At 31.3% G+C, this 24,311-nt stretch overlaps 1 protein-coding gene across 1 annotated transcript in view; it reads left to right on the forward strand.

Moving 5' to 3' along the window:
• Nucleotides 1-24,311, forward strand: part of LOC106463322 (acetyl-coenzyme A synthetase, cytoplasmic-like) — a 66,294-nt gene that overhangs the window by 28,026 nt on the left and 13,957 nt on the right. Inside the window, exons 3-12 of the mRNA XM_013923343.2 lie at nucleotides 350-453; nucleotides 1,414-1,486; nucleotides 1,868-1,943; nucleotides 3,049-3,163; nucleotides 6,122-6,237; nucleotides 7,218-7,410; nucleotides 16,514-16,647; nucleotides 20,796-20,928; nucleotides 22,284-22,340; nucleotides 23,526-23,606. Coding sequence (XP_013778797.2) covers nucleotides 350-453; nucleotides 1,414-1,486; nucleotides 1,868-1,943; nucleotides 3,049-3,163; nucleotides 6,122-6,237; nucleotides 7,218-7,410; nucleotides 16,514-16,647; nucleotides 20,796-20,928; nucleotides 22,284-22,340; nucleotides 23,526-23,606 — 1,082 coding nt within the window. The remainder of the gene's footprint in view (nucleotides 1-349; nucleotides 454-1,413; nucleotides 1,487-1,867; nucleotides 1,944-3,048; nucleotides 3,164-6,121; nucleotides 6,238-7,217; nucleotides 7,411-16,513; nucleotides 16,648-20,795; nucleotides 20,929-22,283; nucleotides 22,341-23,525; nucleotides 23,607-24,311) is intronic.

Consider the following 24,311-nt stretch of genomic DNA (forward strand, 5'->3'; position numbering starts at 1 on the left):
AACAAAACAAAAACAAACAAACCTAGGAAGATGTTGTTGTGTTGTTTCGTTATTATGGGTTGCTGCTGCCAAATTAAACCTGTGGCAACTATAAGAATTTTTTTTAAAAGTACGACCTACATCTTAGTTTAGAGATTGAAAACTGAAACATCGAGGTAGCAGTAAACCATAAAACTACTCCAAATTTATTGATTTTTGGAAAAATAAAAATAATTTTAGCCACACAATTGTTTTGCCAAAAGGCGTAGTTTGAAAACTATCTGTTTTCTTAAAGACGAGAGTTTCTATTCCTAGTTATCCGCTTCGAAAATCTGTCTGTTGTCATGGTTTTCTGTGTACTTTCATGCAGGTGTCAAGAAGGAAGACTGTGTCGCCATCTATTTGCCGATGATAATGGAAGTAGTTGTGGCCATGCTTGCTTGTTCTCGAATTGGAGCCATTCATTCTGTTATTGTAAGCACCTTGTATTTTTACAGTAATTATTTATTAATAAAAAAATGCGTTTCTTAGTAATTTAAAATTGAATAAATAAAAACTGTATAAGCACCTTATAGTGCTGTATATAATAATAGCAGTCTCCATATTAAAGTATGAAAAAAAGAGCTAGAAAATTATTTTAAAAGCGTCACCTAGTGAGAGACCATTAATTTACCTTCAAAGTTTTACTTTCTTTGTATTTAAACAATCTTATACCAGATGTTGTGACTACTTATCCATTTTTCGTATTATATCTTACTTAAAATGTTTTTTGGTGTTAAAGTATTTTAACGAAAAGCTACACAATGGGTTATCTGTACTCTGCCCTGATTTTAACAATTGAAAGAATATAAAAACGCTAAAAAAAACTCGAGGCTACTTCTATAAACACAAACGATAGCTGAAACAACGTAACAATCTGGAAATAATTATTTCTACTCTAGTATTTGAATAGTAGTCATTATGTTTTTTTCCTTGGCTGAATTTCTATTGTAATAGCAATCCTGATGATGACAGCACTCTTGTCAAAACTAGTTGACTGGTGTTTTTATTAATAGATATTTTATTATGCTTAAAAAAAAGTTATTTGTTTTTGTAATAAGTAGCATGGTGTGTTTCATTACAATATTACCCAAGTTGAAATAATACACCAATGTATTATCTACACATACTTTTGACAGTATAAGAATGACTTGAATGCATTTTTAGTTGCACCTGGTGACTCACCAGTAAGTCTGAGGGCTTATGACAATAACCACAATTACAATTCTAAAAAAAATATTTCACCAATGCAAAAGATACATTTTTACCATTTTTTATATGCACAAAATAATAACAAATATTGAAAGATTTTGTTCATTGTGGCTTAAAGTGATTTTATCTTGAAGTCTGAATATATTTTGAATAATGATTTTTCTAATTATTGTCAATTTCCAGTTTGGTGGTTTTTCAGCACAATCCTTAGCTCAGCGGATCCTAGATGCAAAGTGTACTGTGCTTATTACTGCAGGTATGTCAAAATGTTTAAAATTTGCCTTGTTCCTTTTTTATGGGTGTTTCTACATGTTTATGTATGAAACGGAATGTTATAGCAACTTGTATGTAAAGGATGAAATACACCACTTAAGCTTTAAGTTTAAATTGAGAAATATGTTGTTCAATGTATTTTAAATTATTGTATACAACATTAATAATTCACATTGAGCAGACATTTCAAACTTTTAACACCAGGAAAAATTAATAAATGTCTTTACTGATTGCTACAAGAAGGCATCTTTTTTTTTCTTATATCATTCACTTGACTTTACTGTAATTTTGTTTATATGTTTGTGAATAATGTTAGTATTCCGAATTTCTACAGTCACACATTAAATCACGTTTTTATTGGCAGATGGAGTGTGGAGAGGAACAAAGTTACTGAACTTAAAGGAAACAGTGGATGAAGCCTACAAGATCTGCAAAGAAAAGTATATATTTATTTCTTTTTAAATATTAGAATGACAACCAATGGCAAAGAATACTTTGACAGACTTGAAGAAAATTTTTGATAAAATACAGTTAACAACATGATAGAAAAATTAATGCAGATGCATACAAGTGTTTACAGATAACCTCCAAAATAACAGGAAATCCAAGGATAGAAAAGCCTCCATATTTTAATGAATTATGATTAGAACTATCAAGTACGAACTGTGTAACAAATTAAACAAGTAATTTATTTATGTCCTTATTCTGTATCTTTAGTTATATTTTAGAACAGTTGTAAAGTAGGCAGGGGGTGCATATGGGGCATTTTACCTTTGACTCCTGATTCAAAAGGTCTCCCAACAATTATTCTTATATAAAACTAATAGTAAAAAAAAGATATTGACCATAAATTCTTTGATAAGAAACAAAGAATATGAATTATATATAAGATAGTGCCCCTAAAATATAAAATATTTTTCAAAACAATCATGACAATTGTCATTAATTGAATTGCCAGCTCAGGTCAGAAGTATTAATTAATAAACTAATTTTCAAAACAATTTCATACATTATATTTATATTTTATGTATACACATATATACAGTCCATATTCTAAGTTTTTCGTTGGTATCTTTGAAATAATCGTAATATAAATACCACAAATTTGGATGACAAGAAGAGATATTCATTTTGCATTAAGAAAATGACCCTTCAACCACTACTAAGTTACCATATTTGTGCTCATGATGTAAAATTAAATACTATGCTCTGATATGCTATGACAACATTATGGTCACACTGCATGGTACCTATGGGTATGAATGTGACTATCCAAAATCCTACTCAAGCAGTTTTGAATAAGTCACTGCAATATCGTCCATAAGGTCAAATTGCTCCACACATCAAGTCTCAGAACATTGTGTCCATCGATTTCCTGCTGCAGTTGTCTGAACAATTAAAACTATTTTTGAAAAACCTGGTATGTAATATGATACCAACTATATAATAAATAACTGAACTGTTAGGAGAGTTTTGAGGAAATTATTGTCTTAACATCTAAGCATATAATATATATAATGTGTTTTTGTGTTGGTTTTCTTTCAGTGGACATCACATGAAAGCCAGTATTGTTGTGAAACATTTAGGGCCACCAGAAAGCAAGGAAGATCACCTCAAAAAAATTACACAGCAAGCTAAACGACCCGTGTATGACCTAAAGGTTTGGTATAATAGAAACTAGTTATCTAAGTTACTTTGAATTGTTCTTTACTTAAGCTGCTATTCTAAAAGTTTAGCCTTTGCAGTGTTACTTAGTGATTGCTTAAATTATCATGATTACGTAAAAAAAGTTACAACTATTTGAACACATAATTGAAGCTTTCAGAAAACTGCAATACCCTATAGGCATGCTTATAAAGCTAAAACAGACAGCAAGAAACATCATCCCTGGGATACAAGTTCCATCAACAGACTATTGAAACACACAACCAAAGAGGTGGTAACAAAAACAGGAATAAAAAATTGTAGATATGGTAAAGGACAGAAGACAGAAACAAACAACAGACAGTTATGTAGTATAGTGCATTCCATGTGGGGGTGCAGTAAAGTCTACATAGGTAAAGCCAGCAGGGACCTGACAACAAGACTAAATGAACATAAAGCAAATGTCAGAAGACATAACATGACCACTGCGATAGTAGCACATGCAGAGGAAGCAGGAAACTTGCCCAAATGGAAGGAAACTAAAGTCATCAGCAAAGGAATTGAAAAAAACAACAGAGGACAGCAATGGAGGCTTGCTTACATCTTACTAGTAAAGAACTTAAACATCACAATGGGATTCTACAAATGGGTGGAAGTGGCAGCAAGCCTGATGAAATGAGAGCAGAATGAATTTATCTAGATCAAGAAAACCTTAGTGTACAGGTATAATAATAAAAAAAAAACTATTTTATAAAGACAAGAACTAGCTATAGTGATGTTGAAAGTTTTAATGCTACAAAAAGTATTGAAACAAGAAAGTCAAAGCTACAAAAACTAAAGGTAGCAATGAGACTGTGAATGCTATGTCAGGATTGTTTTATTCTCAACGTTTTGACTACAAGTCTTCTTCAGGAGATTATAACACTGTGTTGCCCTACAAGGGTTTTTATACAGGTTTTCCTGGATTAAATTTCTGGTCACTTCTTCTTGCTACACCCTGATTGGTCCACTATCTCCATCTGTCGACCACCACCTAACCAATCAGGCTGTATGAAACTTTGGATCACACTTAACCAGATCTATGAATTATCACCTAAAAACTGCAGTTTAATGCAGTAAAGGATCCGATCTGCTCAGCTATTTGATGATAGAAAATTCCACCCAGTAGAACTTTGTGACCAAGCACAAAAGTGAATTTCCAAAGGTTTTGTTTATACTAATAGCAATACAAGAATATGACTTAGTTAACTAAAATATGAAAAAAAAATTAATTGTTAAATTTATCAAATATGTTTTTGCAATGAAAGAGGATAAGTTAGGTGTGTTATAAAACCATACACCAAACCAACTTTCTGGCTGATGGCATCTGATAGAAACAGCAGCCCAGTTTTTAACTTGTGTGTTTAAATGAGTAAGCTACTCTTCATATTCAATATGCATACAGGTCAGAAAGTCAAGAAAACATAGGAGTCAGATATAGCTAGAAATTTATATCAACTTACGATCAGCTACCCACTTAGAGAAAAATTAAAAAAATCAACCTAGTTACATAATGTAACATTTTGGGACAACATGGGACCTATTGGTCCATCTTGACTGTTCCATCCTCTAAACTAAATTAAAATAATTAAAAAAAGAAACCTTAAATCCAACCTTTTTCGTTCACATACTTAACAAGCTTTTTCTTAAACTCACTTAAATTTACTACCTCTACAACATCTAAAGGCAACCCATTCCAAAGGTCAACCACCTTGTCAGAAAAATAAAACTGTCTTAGCTGAAGATGACCTCTACCTTGCCAAAATTTATGTTTGTGTCCCCTAGTCCTACTATTCTCACTGTTAAATATGAAAAAGATGATGCATCAACACTATCATTTCCCTTTACAATCTTAAACACCTCAATCAGATCGTCCCATAACTCTTCTTTTTTCATGAGAAAACAGTTTGAGAGATTTCAGCCTCTCCTCACATGACAACCCCTCCATCTCAGGCACCATTCTAGTAACCCTTCTCTGAAGTCTTTCCAACAATTCAATATCTTTCCTAAGGTAAGGAGCCCAATACTGAACACAATATTCCAAATGTGGCCTAACCAGTGACTTATACAATGAAATTATAACATCTTTAGACTTCTATTCAATATTTCAGTAGATACAACCTAAAATCCTATTTGCCCTACCACTAGCAATATCACACCAAGATCCCTTTCTTTCATAACACTGTTAAGGTTATTCCCATCCTAATTATACTTATAATTCAAATTATGGTAACCCACATGCATTATCTTGCATTTATTATAATTAAAGCCCATCTGCCATTTATTTGCCCTATTCACTAAATGATCTAAATCCTTTTGTAAATCAGCAGCATCATCTTCCCAGCTAGCAACACCCAAGACCTTAATATCATCTGTAAATTTAAGTAATTTATTGACTATTCCTTCATCTATGTCATTGATGTAATTCAAAAAGAGCAAAGGTCCTAAGACTGAGCCCTCAGGTACCCCACTTGTGACATTAATCCAATTTGACTGAACTCCATTTGTAACAACCCTCTGCCTTCTTCCATCCAGCCACTCTTTTAGCCAATTTGCTAACTTATCCCCCTACACCTATAGAAATAATTTTTTACAAGCCTTTTATGTGGCATCTTGTCAAATTTTTTATGAAAATCCAGATACACCAAATCTACACCCTTACCCTCATCTACATAAGCAGTAACCTCTTAAAAGAATATCAAAAGATTTGTAAGGAAATATTTTCCCTTAGTAAAACCATGTTGACTATGCAATAAAATTCGATACTTTTTTAAATGACTTTGCAAAGCATCTTTTAACAGACTTTCCAAGACTTTTTCAATAACTGATGTAAGATGGGTCTATAATTACTGACTAAACTGTGACAAAGTACTTACGATATATTTTAGTACTATCTTTTACAAGTAAATACAGCTAATCTGATTGTTTCATCTAGACACCATGGAACCCTGACATTGACTGCTGGTGGCATGAAGAGATGAACAGAGCAAATGATATCTGTGAACCTGAGTGGGTAGATGCTGAAAATCCACTGTTTATTTTGTACACCAGGTGGGTTTATTCAGTACCACAATCTTGTTGAACATTTGAGTACCATGTTTAATCCAAAATGTTCTCATCATTGTTGATGAGCTCATATCAACAGGTCCAGTTTTTAAAACATTGTAAGATATTGTTTGTCTTAGCTGTCTTAACATTTGACTGTGTCCAGTCTAAGAACAAACCTGTGAAAACTGTTTTGTAAGATTTTCAGGTTCTTAGTTAAATACTTAAGTTTCTTAAGTAATTTTTGTTGACCTCATATTATGAATATTTGAAAAGAAATTAACAATGAACACTTAATCTTGTAAAATCTTATTCAAATTAAAATAAGTAATTGGATTTTTTTAAACATTGTGACTCATTTACTTAATTTTTTGACTGTTTTAACTGCCTGTGACTATTATGTAGTAAATGTAGTTTGATAAATCTCTACATTATTAGAATGGAAAGTATAAACACATTTGGGCTTTGAGAAGAATAGAGTTTATAGTCTGTCAAACATTGTTATCATACAATACACAAAAGTACTGATTAAAAACTATTCCTTAAAGCTACTGTATATTTTTTATGTTTGTGCTATTATGCATAAATATTTTTTTGTCTATCTAATGCTTTCATTTTTCGATTGACCATCCTCTAACATTATTGGTAATGATCATTACATTTACTATGTTGTATCTCCATCAGCTTGCATAGGCTGAACTTTATTTATTCATTTAGTCATTAGTCTTGAATTACAAATGTTATAACGATGAACATCATTAAGCCATTAAAGAACAATGACTGTTCTACTGAGCACTCTGTTACTAAGAGCCAGCAGACTTACAGTCATAGAGTTTAAATTGGCCCAGTGAAGTGTCTGCTTAAATTGTATATTATGAAGAAATGAATGGTCATTGGCTTTTACGTAGTCATATAGTTCAAGATATATAGCAACATATTTGGCCTTCCATTTCTGGTGTAGTATTGCTTTGTCACATTCATTTTAGTGGGTCAACTGGCAAGCCCAAAGGTGTGGTTCATACTACTGGTGGGTATCTTCTGTATGCTGCTACCACTTTCAAGTATGTTTTTGATTATCATCCTGGAGATATTTATTTTTGCACTGCTGATGTTGGGTGGATTACTGGTCACACTTATGTGGTGTATGGACCTCTTGCACAGGGAGCCACTAGCGTAATGGTGAGTACAAACTGTGTATCAAGTTACAGGAAGCTTCATAACCATGAAGAACTAAGCGTTTTTTTTCAATAGTTTTTTCACATTTCCATTTTGTTGATATTTCATGAGTAATTCATTTGTTTTTTACTTTGATTATCTACAACATCTTAATCTCTCTTTTTTTTTATACAAGGAACTTGTAAATAAGTTTACAATCCAAGGTTAGTGTAATGAATATTAATCCAAAATTACCAACTATTAAAACTGCTTGTTGCTTATTTTGCAATTGTATTTCCAATCCAACTATAAAATTATTCAACAGATATTCAGTGTCACTGCATCCAAGTTCTGCCAGTATGCTGATTTTAATATCTTGAATATATAGCTTATTTGTTTCTGATTGAGAACATACCATAAGAGTTTCATATTTTAGCCATACTTTCAATTCCAAAAGGATTTCACATAATATTAGTTTGGGAGTGCTGCCCAGAGAATCTTTTCCTTAAAAGAATTTTTTATCAACATGTCATAAGCTATCAAGAAAAAAATACTGTGTGACTAAAACCACTATAACTAAAAACCTTACAGGTTGAACAGTTATACTACAACACATTACTGGTTAGAGCTTTCTTTAGCAAGATTTTCTGAGACAGAAAAGTTCATCAAATTGGTCTTATGAATGTCCTCTTGAATAAAGTTTATATCCACCTCATTTGTTCCCAAACTACATTATTCAAGAATAAAAATAGAACAAGCTTAGAATTTGAGAAGAAGAAGAAAAAAATGAAACTCTTCTGGTTCAAAACTAGCTTCAGATTTACAATCTTTGCTTATATAAATTCTTGTTTGCTGCTTATTCTCAACTCCACTAACTATAATGAAATTATTCACCTTAATGGTAACATTGCTTTTTGTCAAAACATACTGAACAAAAGTGGATTTATTCCAAAGTTATTTGGGGTATGGTCTTTTGCACTAGTAACCCCTTTTGCCCATTGTATAAAATGGTTCTGTCTCACTATGTTAAGAAGTGTGTTTAAATGCACATCTGATTTGAGCAAGCTTGCAACCAGAAGAGAACCTACTTTTTACAATAAGAAATTCATTGCAATTTAAAATTGTTATTCCAAAAGAACATATAGGATCCAACACCAGGTGGTTGTCCACTGCATACGAGAGACAGAGATCACAATGTGGTCATAGGTGGGAGTGGGAGGACCATCCTTGATTTATTTAATTTTAAAATAATCTAAAAAATTAAACCAGTTTTTTAGAGAACATTTTTCAATATTTTATTTACTTAATTTTTTTATCATTAATGAATTTAATTTATCAAATTGTATGGTATTTTCTTAAAAGCAAAAGAGGCCTACTTGTCTAGTGTATACATTGCCCAGGGCCCACCAGTGCCTTAATGTGGCACTGTAGTGAGACTATTACCCTGTATATAGTGGTACTATTACAATATGTTTCTTAGGGACATCAATCCATAAAATATGGGGTGAGCAGTTTATAATTATTTCATTGATGGTAATATTAATAAAACTATTGTTCAGTGAATTAAGTTGGCTTTACTTCTTCTCAAGTTGAAAGCGTAATGTTTCTTTCTCTTTGAACATCAGTATTAGCTTGTGAATTGTTCATCTTTGTATAAATACAGTTTTGTTGAAACATGATTTTTCATAAAGTATTCAATATAGTTCTGTTTAAAATGAAAAGTATTAAAAATTCCTCAAAAATGTTATCTGAAATCTGTTTGTAAAAATAATTTTTTTTTACCATCTGCATTTCTTAAACAAAAAAAAAAATCTTCAGATGCATGGGTACAAACAAACTGATACTTATTAAGCACATCAGTGACCTCTAACTGCAAGGGAGGATCTCAAGATATTTTCCATAATGCCTTAAATGAACAATATTTTCCTTGGCCATCCAAGTAGCGAAAGACTTGTATGTGCAAGACTGAGGTTCAATTCTTGGATGCCAGAATTTGGAGAAGAGGTAAAATCACATAATTATCACTTTATATGCATTACAGTTGTAAGTAATCAACGAGCATTCTGTACTGTATAATACATTAGTAGAGCAATTACCCTGGAACAGTGGTTCTCAGCTGCTGGTCCACAAAGAGATATCAGCCGATTTGAAAGATGATGACAAAAAATGTGCACAAGGATTGTGAAACGCTCAACTTGTATTTACTGACTGTAAAGCCGTATAATTGCATTTATCATTCAATCCAACTGATGGAAGATTTTCTTTTTTCAAGGATTTTATTTAATTGCTTTTCTATGTATTGAAGTTTATACAAAAACAATTTATTCTTTTTATGTTAGTGCATTAAGCAAACAACTAGTGTTGATGTGTCTTATGAGCTATATTACATTTTCTTTAATATTAAAAGTATGTTGGTTAATTGTTTATATACATAATATAGCCTTATATAGTGATTATTTTGCATTGTTAGCTCAGTATGTGAATTTAGGACAAACTTAAATCTCCTAACTGGTCAGTCAATATTGAGATATTATTGGTGTAACCATGGAGGTAAGAAGAAAGAGAGTTGGTATCAATTTACTCTTACAGTATGGACTAAAGAAACAAAGAGATGGAGTCAGCCATATGCCAGCATCTTTGTTAGCTCCAAACACACAATGTTTTATTGTAATTGATTCTGAACTGAATGAAATATGTTACTCAGAAGTAAATGTAATTTGAAAATGATATGATTTACAAGAAAGTTTTCAAAATAATTTTATTGTCACATACATATAAATATAACATTGTTCAAAAGGAATAATTTCTAAACTTTACAGATACTATCCAATTGAATTGGTTTATGAAGAAAGTAATGTATTGGATGTTAAACAGTTTTAGCATTAAGATATTAAAGTTATTGCTGTTTTAAAAACACAGAAGTACATTTTAAGTACATAGAAGTAAAAACTCAGAATTATTGGCAATAATGTTAGATAATCTGAATATCACAACAGTAGAACAAAAATATAAATTTATATGTGGGACTTTCCTCTTACAAATAACAAATTGAAACATCCACATCCAATTTTTTTTTTCAGTAATAAATGAAAAATTAGTTATAAAGTGCCATAGACAAAACTCAAAATTACTAATCACTGGTACACATTGTGATTTTGAAACTATGAATTAGTAGAAATAAATAAACATATAAAACAATTAAATATTGCTACACAATGTACTTTAAATCTGTTGCATATTTTTTGGATAAATATATATATATATACAAGCATGAATTGAAATGAATAGGTTTATGTGCATAAGTTATAATATGCTCTGGATACTGTTATGAAATGTTATTCTGATCTTATCTCTGTTGTAAGCTACCTTTGAGAATCAGACAACTGAAGCTTAAATTAACTATAGTCCTTTAGATAGAGCAAGCTTGTTATAAACATATCTAATCTTGTTTTTATGGATGCCTCCTGTAAATCTTTTGTCAGCATGACAAAACCTAATATTAAGGTGTATATGAGAGACAGCTCAAATCAGCTGTACAATATTATTATTTTGAGATGTTTGATCAAACACATGTTCCTTCTACATAATGACATAATGTTTTAGAACTGCGTATATTAAAACCTATATATTATACTGATTTTACTGGCAATAGCAACATGAAAATCATTCTCACTTTATTCACAAATTGATATGACATTTAGAGACAGAAAAGTTAACCCACCCTTGTTTTTGTGTTTAATAAAAAATAAATAAAGTGATCGTGTGCCTGTTCCCCTCAGTGTAATAAAATGTTTCACACTTCAATACATTATTTTCAACTTGAGCACCACAAAACCAGTAATATACACAATAATGCGTTCAGGACAAATATTCATGGTTAGAAAATGGTGAAGAGCCATCAAGACTAAGAACTAACATTTAGTTCTTGTACTCTGACGAGTTAATGATTTAAAGATGAGCATGGTTTGAACTAGATATCTGTAAAATTGTTATCTCTTCAGTAGGATACAGTTGCCAGCAGAAGTGCTTTGCAAGTAACTGTGAACAAGTAAATGCTTGTATGCCGATAGGAACTGCCTATCGGTTGGATTACTATTGCACCCACCATGTGAGCTTATGGAATTAAAAACAATTCAATATAATCTTGACTTACTTTGTACATTGGTAAATACCTCAAAAATGGAACTGATGGAGAAGCTATAAGTAGATAATTATAGCTATAAAATCTTAAATCCAAGAAAACCAGTTTTTCTGTATGTTATCATAACAAAATCTCATTGTATGGACGTGTTCTTTGGGGAGAAAAAATTGCATTTATTTGTCCATAACAAATGTTTTGGAACCAGGATACAGTTTTTTTCTAAAATCATTAACAGATGTTTCAAGAGTTCAAAATCTCTAATGTTCTGTTTCAAATGAATCTCATTTGAAATTTTTTAAATTGCTTAATTTCTAAATTACAAAACTTCTCAACTACATCAGTAAATTGCCTATTTCCTAAATTACAAAACTTCTCAACTACATCAGTAAATTGCCTAATTCCTAAATTACAAAACTTCTCAACTACATCAGCAAATGAATTGCTCATTAATCGTGCCCCAAGAGAAACTTTCATTTTCTGCTAATGCCAACCCACATGAACTAAACGGAGTTTATTGCCTAAATGAATACCTTCCTCTATTTGCAACTGGTGAAGATTTTCTACATATGTTCAAGAAATTAATTCATTTTTACCAACTATCAAATACTTCATGTCTCCCAATGTTTTCAATATATAACTAAAAAAAAACAACTGATTTATCAGTGACAGGATGTTTAAGTGATGTATTAAGAGGTTTTAATAGATAGTTTGGTGCTGCACTGTAAATTTTAAAGGAAACAATTTGAGCACCAGTTTTTGGTCTTAAGGATAAACAGCATTTTACAAGGTTAGCTTATTGAATGCGACAAACATTATAAACTAGAAAACATCCAGTGGTTAGTTTTCAAATTCTATTAACACACGTACACTGGCATTGTTGTCAGCACTTCCTTGTATACATATCCATGATATCTGGTACCATCCTATTCAATGTGTTTTTTTACTGCAATTTCATCTCTGAACAAACTGAAATAGCTGGCTGCATGACCACCAGAAACTTTAGTTTTTCTATCATTAAAATATTCATTTTTAAAGCCTGGTGTCCCATCAACACTTTGATACCCCTTAATGATTGTGAATGGATGTTGTGAACATGTATTAAATGTTTTTTTTGCAGAGTTAAATGGTTTTGGTGGATAAAAGTGAAGTGTTAGAGCAGATAATCTAAGTTATGGTGAATATGTTACTAGCAATAATAATCCATTTAATTTTGTAATTTACCTCTTTAGAAATTCTTTATTAGGTCCTGGAATTTTCTCTAGGACAGCAAAATGCTTTTTTTAATAAGTTAATTTTAGCTCTGATGTGATATTTTTTAACACTACATTTCTTTGAACAAGATTTTGTTTAGCTTAAAAAATGTTGCTGTATCACAAGGATTTGATAGGTTGTTCTACAAAATCAAAAAATATTTTTATAAACAAAGTTAAGGAAATAATGTGGAAAAAACAAAATCTATATGTTTAACTTATTACCTGGAAATCTAAAATATAATAGGTACATTATTGAAGAACAACCAAATGAAATCAACCTACAAACTTATTGTAAAAATTTGAAGTAAACTAAATAAGGGGAAAGACCCCATCAATAGTTTCCAGAAACAAGGAATATATTCAATCCAATGCTCAGGGAACAAAGTATGCATAGGTCTTAACTAAACAGTTGTTGAATGTAAGAATAAAAGAACATGAAAATCATTGCTGCTGGTTGGAAATATAAAAATCAGCCATTGGTACTCATGTATACCAAATTGACCACATAATCAAATTCACTAAAATGAAACTAATTGCAGAACCTAAATTTTTTCTCCAAATATTAGAGAAGCTATTGAAATACACAAGAATGCAAACAAATTCATAAACCATGATATGGGCTTTCAAATGGATCCATTATGGAAAACATTTTTCAATGGAACATGTAAGAAGAAATCACACAATGAAAACAACACTTGCTAGACATCACTGTACACACACACACAGTATACCCATGAAAATGATGTATATGGTACATCGAAACCAGTTGTGGTAATTATCTTCAGTGTGTGTTTGTTCTTCATTATTTAATTTGTGCTTATAAAGTTGTTAATCTACAATTTTTGTTGAGCTTGTTATAGGATTTTTCTTTCTTGACTGATATAGCTGAGTTATATTTTCAAGTTTTCATTTCAACTGAATTTTCCTTGATTTATTCAACAAAGTTCACTGGTCTCAAAAGCTGAGCTGGTGACTGGTTATGGTTCATTCACAATAATTTCAACTTGGCCTTCATGTTCAGTCAGGTGTCCAATTAATGAATTATTGGACACTAGCAGAGTATCCAGCATTGCTTGAATGAAAATGGCTTTAAATATCCTGAGTTGTTTCGATTAAATAAACCATATTAATCTTGATTTTTTGCAAAAAAAAATCAAAATTATTTTTTACCTAAAAAATATTTTGATTAAATTCAATAAAAGAACAATGTGCAAAAAATATATAAGTTTGCTAAAGCTATTTTAATCAAAGCAAAACTGGGTCATTGCCTCTGCTTCTTGCATGTGTTTTGCATGACATTTCAAATTTCCAAAACAAAATTCCCTACCTTTTGGTGTCCTGACTTCTGCTGTGTGATCAAGTGTCATTTGCAGCATATTCAGACTTTATCAACGTTTCATTTAATGAAGAATTGATTTATTCTCTTCTCATTGCAACACAATGTAAATGAAAATTTGCTGATACCAAATGTTTTTGTAAAGTTCTCGTATAGCTGATTCTTGCGAGTACACGCAAGCAAAGCAAAAGATATTGCTGAAGCAAGCCTATTTAGCTAAGGGAGTATGTGTGCATGTTCGAGAGAAAGCACCAGCCTTTTACAGTTCAAGGGTTAGGTATGTATGTGTAGAAGAAAGAGAGAGGGAGAGAGCAAAGAGAGAACAAGCAGAGAAGCAAACGAAGGCTCCATGAAGTTTTTAAATTGTTTTAACACATAACTGATCATGGATACAATGATTAGCAGAAGTCCTCACACAGATAAAAAATCTAAATAACAGCCCTCTTAATCACACATTACTAAAAAAATCTGACCTTTTCAACTTGAGACCAACTGATCATCCTGTTTACCAAAAATTGACATATTTGTCACTTTGGCCTCAATGTTACATCCCACAAAAAGTTGTATCTGTACCATGAGTTTGTAGCTTTAAAGATGTGGCTGTGCATAAGGAATAAACCCACAAAAAGAGTGACACACACACACACACATTCATGCTTTTATATGTAGATTTTTGCATTTTAGTATTCTGTAGAAAATGATATTTCAAATTTTTATTATTGGTATTAATCAGTTATATCATGATTTTTGTCATGGTTACAATTATTACACAGTTGTGTTCAAAATTATCATTTGCAAATTAACCCACAGTGATGAGCACATATAAGTGCTACATTCATGTTAACAGTATATACAATAAACCAAACAAACTGAAAAGTTTTAAATTCACCACAGGAAAACATTATTTTCAATGTGACATTTTGAGTAACTGCTGTTTTTCAGTTAAGAATATATATATATATATAGCACATCTATTTTCATTATACACAATCTGAAATGAGTGTTTTACCAAATATGATATACTGTAAGAAATTAAAAATGTTTTTTTTAATACCAATATTTAATGTGTGAAACTGAACATTATTTAAATTGCAGACAAATAGCAAAAGATATGTTGATAAGTTTTTAGTTTAATTTAATTTTAGTAATTATGATGTAAAGGCTGGAAATATAGTGGGCACAGCCTTATCATTTAAGTGTATGTACAAGGATGGTGCTAATCTGTTCCTGGTGAGAGAGATGAACAAAAAAAATTGAATTGCCTGCAACCTACATGTTGTGGAAACACATATTGTAGTACTTAAGAAGCAAACCACCTTTAGCAGTTAACACTTAAACATTTGTCACACATCATTCAATTAAAAAAAACTTTTGAACTTTTAATTGGTGCAAGAAGCTACAGGGGAGGCTAAGGCACATTTTGGAGTAACTTCAGCCCCAGCAAGCCTCTTACTGCCTCCTCTGGTACACAGGATAAAGAAATTCTGCCTGTATAATCATCAATAAACTTTGGTTGGAACAAAAAGCTATTAACAGTCAGCTGCCAATCTTTGCTTCTGATGGCTGTAATGTATGCCTATCTTTGATGTTTCTTCCTTAAGTAACCTTTTAAGATAAACCAGGGATGTTATAAAATTTAACATCACCCATACATTTACAATTTAAAAAAAATTGAGAAATTAAACATGTTTATCTTAAGCCCTTAATTTGATGATAAATCCCACATAAGCAAAGGTAGTAGTAACTTGAAATAAGTTTAGGCCTGGAAGTAGATGTTGCTTCATTAGGATAGAAGATTATTGATATAAATGGAATGTATAACAATTTTGACTTTTGAAGGTCACTCCAAGGATCTTCTCACTTCTAATTGTGCAACCAATGCTACATCAGTTGTATTGTTATCTAAAACTTTAGTTTGATAGAGTCTGTTTTCTAATTGTGTTCAAAATTAACATTTGCAAATTAGCTCACAGTGATGAGCACATATAAGTGCTACATTCATGTTAACTTTAGTGGGCTGCACTACAGCAAACAACTCAAATGCCGCTTTTTGAGGTGACAATTATGGCAGCAGATATGACAAGATTGAGCTGCTGTCATTTTTGACATCTTGCCAACTCCATAGATCTACTTACTTTTGTGAAGGTACCCAATTAACTGATAAACCAACTAGAGTATTCTAATCATTATCAATTTTTGTTTTGTGTTATCTTAGGTAGACAAGTATAGTAAATTAGCTAAATTATTTACTGGTTTAGTTTTTATTTCTGATCTGTGTAGCTTGCTTGATCAGAAGTTGTTGATAATGAAAACAAAAAATATAATTGAATTTCGTTTGTTGGAATATAGATTAAACAGATAATGATTAAATACTGTCTCAATTGAAATGTTTATTAGTTTGAGGGTTTACCATTTCATCCTCATCCTGGCCGTTACTGGGAGATCATTGACAAATACAGAGTCACGAAGTTTTACACTGCACCTACTGCAGTACGTGCCTTGATGAAATATGGAGACAGCCATGTAACAAAGTATGTTCATATTTGTGTGATTATTTAAATTTTATGAATAGTTAGTTTTGTTCTATACTTTTTGAATAATACCTTCAAAATATGGTCTAAAGTTAGTTCTATTTTAGCCTCAGGCCAATAATGTTAGAAATTTAGTTTTATATTTCTTTTGTTTATCACGTTTGTAGCTAAAGTTACTTCTATTTTAGCCTTAGGCCAATAACGTTAAAAATTTAGTTTTATATTTCTTTTGTTTATCACATTTATAGCTAAAGTTAGTTCTATTTTAGCCTTAGGCCAATATCGGTAAAAATCTAGTTTTATATTTCTTTTGTTTATCACATGTGTAGCTAAAGTTACTTCTATTTTAGCCTTAGGCCAATAATGTTAAAAATTTAGTTTTATATTTCTTTTGTTTATCACATTTGTAGCTAAAGTTACTTCTATTTTAGCCTTAGGCCAATAATGTTAAAAATTTAGTTTTATATTTCTTTTTTTTATCACATTTGTAGCTAAAGTTATTTCTATTTTAGCCTTAGGCCAATAATGTTAAAAATCTAGTTTTATATTTCTTTTGTTTATCACATTTGTAGCTAAAGTTACTTCTATTTCAGCCTTGGGCTAATGATGTTAGAAATTTAGTTTTCTATTTCTTTTGTTTATCACATTTATAGCTAATCAATGATGCAAAAACTAGCATATGACATACTCCTTTTATTTTGTTCTGCTTACAGTAATATTTTAGATAGTTCAGTAAATACTGTGATTTTGGGAAGGTATATGTAACAATATATTAACACCTGTCACACAAGCCAGCCTGTAAGCTTAATGTGGATAAAACAAAAATGAGTCATTCTGGAAAAGTTTGGGCTATTTTAATTAGATAAAGAGAAGATATTTGGCACTATTTTTTAGGTCTAGGTCACTGGACCAGACCTGTGACCTTACCCAAGACCATATGAGCCAACATCAAGAAGTTATAACTTGTAAATGTAAAGTAAAGCAGTGTAGCTATGAAACACACTTGAAATGTTCTAGATGTGGCTGGGAATGTGATGGTTTAAGTGTAGCAATTAAGCTAAACCGTGAGTCCAGGTCGGATGAGAGAAAAACTTATTCAAAGATATCCCAATCGATTGGATATATCAGCTGAATTGAAGATTCATCAATTGATTACTGCTTTGACAGCAAAACATAAAATAACGTACACAATAATATCATTAATTTATAAAAGAGAATTTGGAATCATATATAAGAAATCATTAGTTTCAATATTTTGTGAAACTAACGGCACAGTAAAGCTCGAAGATGCAGTGTGGAAATTGAAGCAGATTCACAATGCATTACAAGATGATTTCCTTAGCAATTCTCAAATTAAAAATGCTATTTCTGTAATGAAGAGTAAATATAAGAAAGATGGTATAATGCCCAGTATGGTATCACCATAGTATAATCCTTATAGATTTCGCTATGTCATATTTTCATTAATATTTAGTTGTTTTTTTTTTTTCATTGAAGAAGTTGTGCTGAGCTTCATTCACTGAGATCTATCAAAATAACCCTAAATTACTGGTTTCCAGAATGACACCCTCTCTGTTGACAATCCTAGGCTCAGTACTAAAAGATGTTGGACTGGTTTGTGTGGCGGGTGTTAAAAGCACTAGCATTTTTATCATGAAAGTGTCATCATCGATGTCAGAAAATCATCAAGTAGCAAGAGCTGTATGAAGGAAAAGCACTTGTTAGTCATATGTGTACTTGTGGATAAATCATGAGTAAGATAAAATGTCAAATTAAGTTGAAAACTATTTTCATGGCAAGAATACAAAAAACATGATAAACAGAGAAAAATTAATGTTACTTGTTTGCCTTTATCTAATTATGGCTCTTTATGAATTCTAAAGTGTAATCTCAGTTAGTGGGTTGCTTTTGATCTGTTTATGGCTTTTTATTGTCCATTGTTGTAATCTAGATATTAACTAATATAGTCCTCCTCTTCCTCTCTCTGCAGCAGAAGTGTATTTTGAAACTTTTATACATTACTGGGTTTTAATTGGTTTTTTTTTCACACAACTGAGGTCTTATTAATTTGCCTCTATGATCCTCTTTACATGGAGCTCTACTAGAATTTTAATGCTATATTTCAATATTTTCTCTTCTTCTTTATTAGGCATCTGAAGATAAGGTCTTTTTAACACTTCTTTAAAGAAACTTGTTCCCTCCTTTTATTATCAGTTGCTTTGTGTCTTTGTCTAATGCTGTAATAATCACCTTCCAGAAAGAAACTGAATTTTCCTTGGTCTCAGAACAGCTGATAGGCTGGCATAAGTTAAAAATTTAATAAATTTAATTTTCTCACCAAAGATATAAACCCTTAGAAATTTTGTTTTCAATTTAATTCCAGCACATTCTCACATTCCAGGCCTAACATGGCCTGGTCATTAGAGTGCTCAACTCACAATGTGCAGGTCATGCACGGGCTTGAATTCCATCACAACTATTCCATCCCACTGTTCAATTAGAAAAGCCCAAGAGTTGATAATTGGCAGTTAGGGACAGCCAGTGCAAATAGCCCTCAAGTATCTTTGCATGAAGTTAAATAAACAAATTCCACTTTGCAGCATAAAAGATATTAAAACGAATTTGAATAATAACAGTGTATTGAACTCTTAAATGCATGAAACTCTTGTGTCTCACATAATCAACCTACATGTGCACATACTATTCCGTATGTCAATCCTCTTGAATTTTCCTAAAGAATCTTCCTTTCTAATTTACTGAAAAATAGACATTGTAATGCATTACATCTTGTAATTTGGTACATTATGCACAAGGTCATTTCTTTTTTTTTTAATCTCAAGACTGGTGGTCAAGTGGATTTTTTTACTGAGCTGCAGAACCAGTAAAGATAATAACAGTTATTGGTTACTGGATCCTAAATAGTATTGTTTACCTTATGAAAAACTGTGTGCTTATCCTTGAGGTACAAATTGACTGATTTAGTGGAAATGAAGTAGTAGAAAAATTAAAGCTGAATATATATATGTACTTCAAAGGTTAAAATCTGTTCTGATTTAAAGTGCAAATTTTGAACATGATTTTACATTTATAATAGTACTAGCTTATTAACTAATACACAGGATGTCCCAGAAAAAGGGACATAAATGACGTAGCCAAAAAACTGAAGTGAAAATATATGTAATGTATTCAGTGAAATTATATCAACTATCACTAAAACTTATATGTATCAATGATTAGTAATACTTTTCAGTTAACAGGAATTTGACTCATATTTAATGCTTTCAAAAGTAACTTTAATTAATATACATCATAGGAATTAAAAAGTTAGAAATAACCAAGCAATTCTTAGAATATAATTTCAAGTGGTATTATCAGTTTCTTGTTAACAATACATTTTTCCACCATTGGTGACAGTCTGTATCATTTACTTATCTGAGCTGACGATTGTGTTTGTTTTGGGGAATTTTGTGCAAACTGCTGGAAGATTTTCTGTGCTAGTCATACCTAATTAAGAAGTGATATTCTAGAAGGAAAAGAACTAGTCAACACCACCTACCACCAACTTTTGGGCTACTCTTTACCAACAAATAGTGGGATTGATTCTCACATTATAATACTTCCACTGTTGAAAGGGTGAACATATTACATGATGGAGTTCACTTCTGTGACCCATAGATTGCAGATTAAGTATCCTAACCACCAAACCAGAGCTGATCAAATCTGGTACTGCTCAAAACTGTAGTTCTCTTGATATGGGTTTATATGCAGTGGTTAAAGAGAGGTACTATGACATACTAGCAAACAAAAACATGTCATACTACTGGATAACGCACTACCCACACCACTTTTGTTTCACTCAAAAATATGTTTTGTTTTAATGTATCTTCAATTATAGCATGAGTATGTTTCACCTGAGGTCACTGGTGTTATTCTCCAGGAACACCAACCTTCACCCTCCTTTCATCATCATATATATATATGCATACTGGTATACTGGTAAGTTTTTACAACAAACCACTGTAAACATTTCATTTTGAGTTTACTTACTGATTAAGTATATTTTAGTAAAAGCTGTATCTTGTAATAAAATACACTGTAAACATTCTTCATATGGTCTTTATTTTACCAATCTTTTTGTATTAAAACAGATATGACCGTTCATCTTTGAAAATTCTGGGAAGTGTTGGAGAACCTATAAATCCAGAAGCTTGGCTTTGGTACCACAAGATTGTGGGAAACGAACAATGCTCCATTGTAGATACTTTTTGGCAGACTGAGACTGTGAGTTTGTTTTTCCAACATTAGCTTATTGATTAGTATATCTAAATATTATTAAGAATCAGTTATGATCCAAACATGAACGTCAACTGAAAGAAATATAATATTTATCCTTTTATTTTATTAAGTAAATGTTAAGAAACAGGATGAACTTCATACTTTGTCAGGAAAATGTGAGGTTACAATACCCTGTCCCAGCCATTAAATTTATCTTAAGGCAGATTCACTATACACTTCAAGTTGCAGAACACAAGCTTCTTCTTTGTACATCTCTGTGGTCAAGCTTTACAGTGAAGCTCATGAGATATTGAAATTGTTTACTATTTTATCAAATTTAGTTCATCATAAGTCATCTTCAACCCTTTCTTGATTTTTAACTAAACACTCTTTGCTGGTGTATTATTGCAGGCTACCCATCTTACTTTATTAGATGGTCCATTGAAATTCCTTATATCAATAGAGTATAAATAAACGAAACTATTCCTTATGATATATGTTTTCATGATCTTATCCAACATTCTTCTCAAGGAAGGTCACCCAAGTTCATGATACTCACCTTGGTTACATACTAACCTTGACCATTAACATATGGCATCCATTTGTATGTTACTTCATAGTTTCATCAAATTTGGCAACAATTTTACAAAATAAAATTTGAATTTAGAATGACGACAACAGCAACAAACATTTGACACGTGTTATTACAGTAACAAACATTTAATTCTTGTATTATCCAATATTGAACTTTTAATTAAAGAAAGTTTATCTATTATAAATGAACTTCCAACTTTAAATAATAACACAGCTTCACTAGAGTTAAGTCTGTTCTGAATACTTGTATAATGTTGTTATTGTTGCATTATCCTATTCTTTATTGTTTAATTGATTGTCTTTTAATTTACTTTTTCCTTTTATTCTGTATTTTAATTATTTTTTATAAAATGTTTATAAAATTTTGTACCTAATAATTTACCATGTTCAACATAGCTTGCTGAAGATGGAATATGTATATTTAGAAACGTTCAAGAATTAAATGTTTGTTACTGTACATACACATGTCAAAAATTTTAATTGCTATGAAATATAGTTTAGCTTATCCACTCCTCTGTGTTTGCCATCCTGTAACCTTTAAATCAGTGCTTTAGAGGAAAAAAAAACAGATTTCTCCACAAAATAAACTGTTCATTTTCAAAGCCTGAATGATTTACTAGTCACTATTGGCCATTATAAGTTATTCCATCATGTGGTGCCATCGTATTTGTATTGTGAGTGTTTTTAATATTGATTTAGATCATTGCCAGCAAATGATGTACATAAATAGTTAAATTAACTGATGTATAATAATTTCACTCTTTCAGGGAGGACACGTACTTACTCCATTGCCAGGTTGCACCCCAACAAAGCCAGGATCTGCTGTGAGTACTTTTGTGTCATAAACTTGTCTTATACAACCTGAAACTTCTTTCAAAACCTGACTCTAAAGGAAACAATACATATTTTTGTGGTTATATTTAGATGCTATATCTGAAATTATTAGTAGACCAGCCTAGACTTTCTTATTCATTACAATCCACAATAGACAGTCCCATCTCCTGCTTTTGTTAACTGGGGGTGTGGGCAATGAAACATGTAATGGATACAAATCCAAAATAACTCAAACATTAGATGAATAGGCAGCATCAGCATTAGCTTTGGGGGTGGGGGGGCAGCAGCATTTCATGGGGGGGCTTCACCTTGCCAGCCCTAATGGTAGACAATTTTAGTTCTAGATATTCCTAGAAATTGTTTTCCAAAATCCATGCAAATCTGGTGGAAAGACATTAAGCCTTATGTATGTATTTATTCACCACGAGGAAAGTCCTGGGATTCATTAAAAGTAGGTGGAAGATCCAAAATCATTATTAACAAATGTACATTTAAAATAATTATATGTTAATCTTTTGTATGTTTATAATGAATTTTAGGAAGTGTTTTTACTTAAATGTAGGACCTATAGTAATATTTAACATGTCTTCAGATTGCACCAACATTGTTTTCACAGTCTGTCTGAAGACCAAGCTTCCCAGCTAGTCAAAATTTTTGAAAGTTTGATTACTTAAGTGTGGGACCTACAACAGTATTAAACGTGTCCTCATATTACACCACAACTGTCTCCACAATATGTTTTTATCTTTAAGAAACTTTTTGAACTTCCTAAATATATACTCAGTTTTCTGTTTTAATTATTTTTTTGTTTGTGTCCTTTTAACTGCATCTCACAGAAGTCAAGAAAAAGTTGGAAAAAAGTACATATTTTAGTTTGTTATGTTTTTTTAATTTGTCTTTTTGTTATATGAGTATACAAAATCAATAAATGTTCAAAAAATGTTTGTTGCATATTCCTTTCTTTCTATAAACTTATATATTTCTAAAAATACTCTACCCTGAATGATAAATAACTTGATTAAGTACATTTTGAGTTAAATTTTTGTCATGGGCTTCAATCTTTTTTGTACAGAGATTTGTTTTTATATATAATTAATGGTATTTGAATATTAAATATAATTTAAAAATTAAGTAATTACTTTCTGAGATTAAGAGAAAACCTCTTTGTTTTTCAGACATTCCCATTTTTTGGTGTTGTTCCAGCACTTCTAAATGATGAAGGGAAGGAAATTCAAGGACCAGGAGAGGGTTATCTAGTTAGTTTGTTATTTTCATATAAGACGTTTAGTTTTATTATTATTGTTTTTAATTAACAAAACATTAAATTACATAAGCCTATGAAATGTTGTCACTGATGAGAAAAGTGAATGTTTGTTAAATTGTAATCTAATTGCTTATACTACTCGACATTTACTTTAAGCAGGCTTAGCTTGAAAGATTTTGCTTATAACTTAACATTTTTTGAATGGTGCATTTTTTAAGCTTTTATAAAAGTAGTGAAATCTGCTTTTAAATTATATAATTCATGCAAATGTAGTTCATGTGAGGATGCTTGTTAGAGCTGTGTGAAGAATTTTAATTTCTGTGTAAGAAGAAGTTGTATAATCTGGCCTTACTATTGATGAAAATTCTGTGTAGAATTTATTTAATGAATAAGGCAGCATTCTTTCTCAGGTAAAAACAAAGTAGATACATTTCAGGTGTTATTTGATGGGAGTCACTTTGCTCCTAATGAAAAATGGCCTGGCATAGCCAGGTGGTTAGGGAGCTTGACTTGCAATCTGAGGGTTGCAGGCTTGAATCCCATCCCACCAAACATGCTTATCCTTTTAACCCTGGGGTCTTTATAATGTGATTGTCAATCCCATTATTCATTGGTAGAAGAGTAGCCCAAGAGCTGATGTTGGTGGTGATGACTAGTTGCCTTCTTTATAGTCTTTCACTACTAAATTAGGGAAGGC

The sequence above is a fragment of the Limulus polyphemus genome, unplaced genomic scaffold (genome assembly GCF_000517525.1).
Source record: "Limulus polyphemus unplaced genomic scaffold, Limulus_polyphemus-2.1.2 Scaffold52, whole genome shotgun sequence".
Classification (NCBI taxonomy): Eukaryota; Metazoa; Arthropoda; class Merostomata; order Xiphosura; family Limulidae; genus Limulus; species Limulus polyphemus.